The 9,257-nt window shown below is 47.1% G+C and overlaps 1 protein-coding gene across 2 annotated transcripts in view; it reads left to right on the top strand.

Moving 5' to 3' along the window:
• DYM (dymeclin) overlaps positions 1–9,257 on the top strand; it is a 315,716-nt gene that overhangs the window by 10,352 nt on the left and 296,107 nt on the right. For both annotated transcript variants that reach the window (XM_045296193.1, XM_045296192.1), the window contains exon 2: positions 8,340–8,534. In XM_045296193.1, the coding sequence (XP_045152128.1) occupies positions 8,395–8,534 (140 nt within the window). In that variant the 5' untranslated portion in view covers positions 8,340–8,394. The remainder of the gene's footprint in view (positions 1–8,339; positions 8,535–9,257) is intronic.

Here is a 9,257-nt window from a genome sequence, read left to right as displayed (position 1 = left end):
CTTTATCTAGACCTCTATAATTGCCCTTAGCCTCCTAAATCTTTCCTCTATTTCCCTTGACTTTCCTCCTGTCCCACTATCATGCTCAGTCCCCCACCAGGGTTTCAGCAATTCCTCTTTGTTAGGGTACCCATTTAAAAATTTGAGTTCTCAGACGTTTTGAATCGTGGTGGCCCCAGAATCGGTCTGTTTACTCCACACCTTAGGTGGCTTTTGTGCACATTCCCTTTGAGAATCCCTGCTTTCGGGGACATTGCGCAAAAAAGTCTTTTTTCCCTGATTGCCAGTCTTGGACCATTGCTCGTGGTTCCTTGCAGAAACTGTGAGGCATAGCTAGAACGTTATCTAGTTCTTTAAAGCAGTGGAATGGTACCTGTGCTGGTCTGGGTGCTAAGATTTTGTTATCAGTTCAGCTATCTTTCTATATCCCACCCACCAGACCCACCTCATTCCTTTCAGTGACTTCATAGCATTTCATTGCACATGTTTCCATCCTCCCCAGCCAGTCTTGAGGTTGCTTCTGGCTTTGCTATTACAAACCGTGACTTTAATTAAAGTCCTGGTATACTCAGTGCTGCTCAGCCCATTCTGACTCCTAGCAACTGCTCTATAGGACAGGGTGGTACTTCGCCTGCCGGTTTCCAAGGCTGTAAATCTTCACGAGAGTTGAAAACCTCATCTTTCTTTTTCATTTCTTATTTTTCATTTTATTAGCACTTCATCCACATGTCATACAATTCAATTGATCCATCACATCCAGAAGAGTTGTACAATTAGCACCACATTCTATTTTAGAACATGTTCTTCTTCCTAGTACTCATTGTTATTCATGTAGTTATCTTTTTTTTCTAATGTGGTAAAAATATACACAATGAAACGTTCTCCATTTCCGCAACTTCTACATGTATAATTCAGTGCATTGATGACACTCTTCGTGTTGTACAGCCATTATTGATAGCCTTTTTTCAAATGATTCCACCACCATTAACATAAATTCAATGCTCCTGAAGCAACAACTCTTTCTCCTTCCCCCATGGTAACCATTGGTCAAGTTTGTGATTTCGTTTTTTAAAGTAGTTTTCTTGGTATAATATTCACATATAGGAAACTTCCATGTTTAAACTGCTTTTAAGAAGAGTTGTTCATACATCATCACAGTCGGTTCTAGTGCTCCCTCCCCGTCCTGCCTTCATTGTTCACAGGTGGGGAAGCCCATCTTTCCCCTCAGAGCGGCGGGTGCACGTTATTGATGGCCAGCTCCGAGCAGTCCTGGTATTGTAGTGGTTCAGGCACGGGACTGTGAACGGAAAGTTTGCTTTAAATGCACGAGCTTCTCGTCAGGCACCCGATGTGGCAGCTGGCTTCTGTAGAGAGGGCAGCCTTGGAAGCCCCAGGGACAGCTCTGCCCTTACCTTCAGAGTCACGTGAGCCAGACTCGACTGGATGGCAGTGAGTCTGGTGTTTGCCTCTGTGGAAGGGCACCTGGGGATACAGTGGTTCAGGCATTCGCTAAACCACACAGTCAGTTTGCTTCTGTAAAGATGGCAACCTGGGGAAAGCCCTGTGGGCTGCTCCACTGGGTCCTGTTGGGTCGCTGGGAGTTGGAGCCGACTGGACAGCAAATGGGCATTGGTGGCAACCCTGCATGGGACCCGTGGTCACCTGCTCGATGACTAGCCCAAGGGTTACGGTTCAGACCCACCCAGCGGTGCCTCAGGGCAGTTTTGGCTGTCAGCTTCCAGAAGGTGACCACTTTGGAAACTGATGGAGCTCCGTTTTGCGGCCCGCCCCCCCAGGCTTTAGGAGTTGGACAGACTGGACAGAGCGAGCCTGGCTGGGAGCATCTCTGTGTTACCTTTCTGCTTCCATTTCAAATCCTTAACGCGAGTCCCTGGGGAAGAGGGTGGATTCTGACTCCTGGTGACCCCGTGAGGAGCCCCGGTGGCATAGTGGGCAGAGCTGTTGTTAACCACACGGTCAGCAGTTCGGGCCCACCGGCTGCCCAGTGGGAAAAAGACGAAGCTGTCTGCTCCCCAAAAGATTGAGAGAGGCGCTTCCGGGCTTTTCTTTGCTTTTGGTAAGGGTGGGGAGAGGACCCGAAGTGGTGGCACCTCCGGCACGTGGGCCTCTGTGCCTTTTCTCCTGGGCGTGGGTGGACGTCTTTCCTGGGTGATTGCAGCTGCCTCTCACGTTGCTTCTGCTCTGCTGCCTGCGAAGGTTGGGGCACTTGGGCAAGGGTAATGGCCTCCTGCTCCCCAACCAGCCGTGGTGGCCTTTCTCTCAGCCTCTGGGCTAGGGCTCCTCCTCAGGTTCTTTTTGGTGGGTGGTGCCTCTCAGACCCTTGCCACGCCACTCTGCCTTCCAGCAGTTTCCCAATGTCGGGAGAGTCCTCACAGCTTTGGGTCTCCTGTGAGTTTCTGAACATGGATGTGTCATTCCTGTTCCTAAACTGTCCTTTGCGTGGTTTCTAGGCCTTGGTGAGGAGGGAGGCGGGGAGAGGTCTGTGTTCAGCCGGCCCTCTTGGTTTGCTTGTGAACAAGCCCCACGTCATTGTCGTAGGAAGGTCCCAAGGGTCAGGGGCTGGGCGGGGTGTGGACGGAACACACGGACCTTTATTGCCACCCTGGTGGATTTCAAAATCAAACTTACATCCTACCGTGGGAAACGAGCACTCTATTCCCCACCTTCTCACTGGGGGAATCTGGAAATCTGGTGTTGCACGGTAGGGAAGCCTCCCCTTTGGTAAGTTAGAGGTAAAGTCCAAGTACATTATCCTGCTTTAAGTAGCATTCCCACAGATTGTTTCCCTATCAGCGATGCTGCCTTAAAGTGAGCACATGGTTGATGATATCTCCCTATAGAAGCAGACATGATCCTTTTGCCCTCTTCCCCCCCGTGACACCCAGCCCCCCTTGTGCCTGCCTCAAATGCAGGCTCACCTGTGAGCTCAGGTATTTAATAGACACTACCCACCTGTGACCCATGTCACTACTGAATATGCCTGTCTGAAGGCTCCCGGTAATTTACCCAAGAGAGTAAAGGCTCTCTCTCTCACTTCTCCCAGTTCTGCGTGGTCCATCAAGAGGAGCTGATGTGAACATGCTACCATAAAATGTGTCTGACTCCTTTCTTTCATCCTCTCCTATCTTTCCTATCCTCATAGAGATTACTGTAATCTTTATGTAGTATTGCCGTACATTTGCGCCTTCTGGCCCTTCGGTTGTTGGAGGCTGGTTTTCTCTGACACCCTATGACTCACTGGAAAGTAGACCACGGATCCAGATGGCTAACTAAGGCAGTTCCACATGTAATGCCGTATTTAAACCCCCTTTCCCACCTGTGAGTTGGCAGCGATGAAAAGTTCCATTCACCAGGGTGGCTGTGGCATTGCTGGTGGGAGGACAGATAGGCTTATTGTGGGTAGATGGGCAGCCTGGCAGTATCTGTCCAAATCATAAATGGTCAGACTGTGTTTTCTTCAAATCCAGTCATTACTCTTTGAGGGAAAGGTCAAAAAAATACCTGCCTTGTAAATTTTTCTGGCTTTCACTTGTTAAAGGATCCCTGGTAACATAGTTGCGAGTTGGGCTGCTAGCAGCAAGGTCAGCAGTTTGAACCCACTAGCCCCTCCTCAGGAGAAAGATGAGCTTTCTAGGGTGAGGTGGGGAAAAGGCAAGGGGGTGTCAACAAACCCAGGGACAAGGGAACAACAAGTAATCTAAAATCGATGGCAAGGAGGGTGTAGGATGCCTGGTAGGGCTTGATCAAGGGCAATGTAGCCGAGAGGAATTACTGAAACCCGAATGAAAGTTGAACAGGATAGTGGGACAAGAGGAAAGTAAAAGGAAATAGAGGAAAGAACTAGGAGGCAAAGGGCATTTATAGAGGTCTAACTATAGGCACGTATGTATGTAAATAATTTTTTATATAATGATAGGGAAATAGATCTAGGTACATATATTTATATGTTAAATATTAAGATAGGAGATAGACATTGTGCCTCTACTCAAGTACTCCCTCAATGCAAGAACACTTTGTTCTAATAACCCAGCATTCTGTGAAGCTCATCTTCCCTATGATTGCTGAAGACAAAATGCGTGCATAAGCAAATGTGGTGAAGAAAGCTAGTGGTGCCCGGCTATCAAAAGATACAGTGTCTGGGGTCTTAAAGGCTTGAAGATAAACAAGCGGCCATCTAGCTGAGAAGCAACAGAGCCCACATGGGAGAATCACACTAGCCTGTGTGATCACGGGGTGTCGATGAGATCAGGTATCAGAGTTTAAAGACCTAGAACAGAAAATCACAGCATTGTGAATGAGGGGGAGTACTGAGTGTAGACCCAAAGCCCATCTGTAGGCAACTGGACATCCGCTTACAGAAGGGTCGTGGCGAGGAGATGAGTCAGTCAGGGTGCAGTGTAGCACCAATGAAACATACAACTTTCCTCTAGTTCTTTAGTGCTTCCTTCCCCCACTATCATGACCCCAATTCTACCTTACAAATCCGGCTAGACCCGAGCATGTACACTGGTACAGATAAGAGCTGGAAACACAGGGAATCCAGGACAGATAAACCTCTCAGGACCAATAGTGAGAGTAGCTATAGGTCAGTGTAAGACATGGAAAAAAAGAATTTATAAATTATCAAGGGTTCATGAGGGAGGGAGGGAGGGTGGGGGAGTGTGAAAAATGAGCTGATACCAAGGGTTCAAGTAGAAAGGAAATGTTTTGAAAATGATAATGGAACTTATGTACAAATGTACTTGACACATGGTGGATGGATGGATTGTGATAAGAGCTGCATGAGCCTCCAGTAAAATGATTTTAAAAAGCGACGGTCTCAGAAACACGCTGGGGCACGTCTACTCTGCCCTATAGGGTCACAATGAGTCAGAACCAACACGCTGGCAGTGAGTTTGTTTTTTCACTTGTTAAAAATTTTAATAACAATCTAATTTAAAAGCAAAGTGTCGTTACAAATCGGCAACGTCATTAACATGCTTTTACGATGCACCTTGCAGAACCTAACCACAAAACTGGAGCATGCTCCCAGTCGCTCTCTACAGCATTGTTGACCAGTAAGTTACTGTCCTATTGCCCAGTGTCTCATTCAACAGGACCCCCTGGTGGAGTAGTGGTTACACATTGGCCTGCTAACTGCAAAGTCACTAGTTCAAGGCCACCAAGCCATTCCTCTGGAGAAAGAAGAGGCTTTCTGCTCCCATACAGAGTGACAGTGTCAAAAACCCGCTGGGGCAGTTTCGCCCCCCTTTTAGGGTCCCTGTGAGCCGTCGACTCGATGGCAGTGGGAGGAGTGGCAGGGACGACACACAGCTGTCTGAGAGTTCAGAAGGCAGTTAAGTCTTGACCCAGCCCTGCTGTTTCTGTGGGTTTATCTGACTCAGACATCTGTGAACTTTATTATGTATTTGTTGGAGGTTATTTGTAGTAGCAGAAGACTGAACTACTGAAGTGTCTCTCAGTAGTGGGATTTGTTAAGTTAAAAAATGGAATGTTCTATACACTGTCAAAAGAATACAGCTACAAAGCGATTTCATACATGCATTTTGATAGGTAGACATGGCAAAGGAGAGGCATGCCTGGTATGTTAGTTTGTGGGAAAAGGGGAAAGTGTGTGCGTGTGTACAAATAAAGCGTTTGTGGAATGATATTTGTGGGTGGTATTTTCTCGCATTTTGAACTAGGTGGTTGGGAGAAGGGTGAGAGGGAGATTTTTCATCACACATCTTTTTTCAGCCAGTCCAGATTTTGGGTTCAGAAAATTACATTAAATCAAAAAGCAGTCTTGACAGATTTCCATTCGCCCATTTCTTAAGGTTCCTAGCTGTTACACATTCTTTTTAGTACAGTTATTGTCTTAGCCAGGATGGTGACATCGTGGTGTCCACCTGTGCTAAGAAATGTAAATACAAATAAGAGAAGGAATGAAGTGGTTTAAAGGAGAGAGAATTTTTTTTATCAGACTAGTCAATGGACCTGGTTTTTAAAAAGCCAAATCAAGTGATGGACAAATAAAAACACTCAGTTCTCTCCCCACTGAGTCCTCCCTGCTTTTAGCTGTTGCTACTGGCTACTTGAGTTCTGGTGATGAAGTGGTTACAGACTGAACTGCGATCTCCGTGGTTAGCAGTTCAAAACCACCAGCTGCTCTGAGGGAGAAAGATGGGGCTTTCTACTCCCATAAAAAGGTAACAGTCTCAGAAACTCAACGGGGCAGTTCTACCCTTCCCTGCGGAGTTGGCCTTGTCTTGAGGACAGTGAGAACTTGCTATTTATTTCCTTATTTCTTTTCAGATTTTTAAAAATTGTGAATTAGGTGGGGGAGATACATTTCAGACCATCACCTCTGTATACAACAGTTCAAAGCAGTCAGCCCCCCTCTGATTACCCCCTGCCCCCCGCTGTGCTGTGCCCTGCCCCCTTCCCCCAATTTCTCTTTTCTCTCTCCAGGTAGGTCTCCATCTTCCAGTTCACCAGTCATCGCCTGCCAGCTCTTGCTTCACTCTGCCTCCCTAGCGCCTTCTCGGGTAACCGCCCCAGTCTGCTCCCTGGGGCGTGCGTTTTCTCTGTTCCTGCCGTGCTAGTAGTGGTCTCGTGTAGTGTTTCACTTTGTGCTTGACCAACTCCTCTCAGCATCATGTTCTCCAGGTCCATCTGTGTCATGAGCTGCTTCATGGTTTTATCGTTTTTCGGGTTTATTTTAAGCGATGCACAGTATTCCATTGTGTATATGTACCCTACCTGCTTTATCCATTCTTCTGGGGATGGGTATTTGGGCCGTTCCCATCTTCTTGCTCTTGTGAACAGTGTCTGGTGAACATGGGAGTGCATGTGTCTGTCTGTGTCATGGCTCTGATTTCTTTAGGATAGCTACTCAGCCGAGGGATTGCTGGCTCATCGGGCATTTCTGTTCCCGTTGTTTAAGCTAGCACCATATCCTTTCCACGTGGTTGTCCATATGTACAGAGTCACCAGCAGTGAGTGAGGGTCCCAATCTGTCCACACACTCCCAGCCTTTGCTGTTTTGTGTTTTTTTGAACTTGGCTGTCACTATTGGTAAGGTAGGGGTCAGCAGACTTTTGAGACGAAGAGCCAATCCTGTCCCTTAGAACAATTTAAAATTGTCTTGAGAGCCGTAAATGTGTTTTTATAAACAAATGAAGTCACCGTTATCTGACTAATAGCCTTTACAAATGTTCGGTTTCACTGTGGAGCCCTATGCGTGTGCAGGGAGAGCCACACGTGGTGCTTGAGCCTCCGTTGCTGCCTCAGAGCGGTCCCTTCACTTGATTTGCATCTCCTGGTGGCTAGTGCAGGCGAGCGTGTCTTCCCGTGTTTGCTGACCCTTGGGGAAGGGGACCTTCGATGTTCTTGTCTTTGGCCCAGTGAAACAGACGGACAGATTCACTGACATGCGATTCACATATCCAGTTGAGTAGTTCAGCCCCATGCATCCGAGTTGTTCAACCATTGGTAGAAGAGCTGTAAGAGCCCCCAATAAAAGTATTTTTAAAAAATAAAGAACCCCCAATAAAATGGTTTATTTAAAAAAATAAAAAAAAAGAGTTGTTCAGCCATCACCACAGTCAATTCCAGGATGTTTCTCCTGTGTTGTACACGTTTCCTGCCAGCCTCCCCGTCATGTCCCTTTGGAACTATTAATCCAGTTGCTGTCTCTATAGCTTTATGTATCCGGGTTTCACATCCAGTAAGACACACAACAACAACAAAATGGCCCAACCGCAATGGCAGCCAAACCGGAACACGTTGACAGCAAAGCAGAGAATGGACAAAGGGCAGCACTTGTACTCTGGCTCAAGAGGGAGGTTGTGTGGCAAGGTGTCACCTTTGAACTGCTCCAAGGGCACTCGTCCAGCCCTGTCCTCCTCGTCCCCTCAGTGGGCTCCAATGCTCAGTCTCCGTCTGCTAATCCAGTGCTGGATTGCTCACACTTGGTAATTGCTCCAAGCCCATTCGCTTCTCCTTGCCACCCTGTGTGTTTCTTTAGCACTGTTGTTTTAGTTGTAAAAGAGCTTCATCTTCCTACTGTTGGTTAATGATTTATCTTTCTTATGAATTTGCTTGGAGACATCCTGAGACTTACGCTCTTAGTGTCCAAGCACAACCTCTGATGATTGCGATGGTGTTGCCAGGGGCCATCTGGAGCCCTCTTTTCCCCTTTCCCCTTGTACTTGTTGAACGGTGGTTACCGACAGAGAGGTGTGTTCTACTCGAGCAGGTGTATAGTGTTTTAGGAGTATTTCAGGGAAAGTACGCTGATGCTGACCCAGTCTGAAATTTCTCTTCCTTCTCTCTAGGTGGGCTTAAAGAAATGAAGGCTTAAGGACGAGTCGCCTGCCGCAGTAGACAGACATGGGCTCCAACAGCAGCAGAATCGGCGATCTGCCTAAGAACGAGTACTTGGCCAAGCTCTCAGGCACCGAGTCTGTCTCAGAGAATGACCCGTTCTGGAACCAGCTCTTCTCATTTTCTTTCCCCGCACCCACCAGCAGGTAAGAGATGGACCGACCACTGGGAAAAAGGGCCACGTGGACTTGTGTGGTTGACGGATCTGTAGGGCATTTCGAATGTTCCCACCAACTGCCCATCCGTTCCTTGTATGCTCTAATGGAAAAACCACAAAGATGCAAAAAGCAGGAAAATTCTTTCTTGTCCCTTTCACCTGCTCAGCCACCTCCCTTTGCCCAAGATGCTCACTGGCAGTGGTTTCTTTTGAAGACTCCCAGTGATAGTACCAGGTTGTTAAAGCATACATTTCATGTCTTCTACAACACCATCTCAGCCCGACTGGTAGCAAACTACACAACCGGGCCCTTCTTTTTCTTTTGTGTGTGTGTGTGTATCTGATTTCTTTCTTTTTTAAATCATTTTATTGGGGGCTCATACAACTCTTAATCACAATCCATCCATCCTTCCATCCATCCATCGTGTCAAGCACATTTGTACATTTGTTGCCATCATCATTCTCAAAACATTTGCTTTCTACTTGAGCCCTTGGTATCAGCTCCTCTTTTTTCCCCTACCTCCCTGACCTCTGCCCCTCATGAACCCTTGATAATGTATAAATTATTATTATTTTGTCATGTCTTAAACACTGTCCGACCTCTCCCTTCACTCACTTCTCTGTTGTCCATCCCCAGATCCTTGTAATCGATTCCCCATTTCAACTTCACCTTCCCTCCACCCTCCTGGTATCACCACTCTCACCACTGGTC

The sequence above is a fragment of the Echinops telfairi genome, unplaced genomic scaffold (genome assembly GCF_000313985.2).
Source record: "Echinops telfairi isolate 266 unplaced genomic scaffold, ASM31398v2 ScPeMD7_7400;HRSCAF=8409, whole genome shotgun sequence".
Lineage (NCBI taxonomy): Eukaryota > Metazoa > Chordata > Mammalia > Afrosoricida > Tenrecidae > Echinops > Echinops telfairi.
The sequence above is the reverse complement of the archived record's forward strand: the minus strand, read 5'-3'. Positions and strand labels throughout refer to the sequence as shown.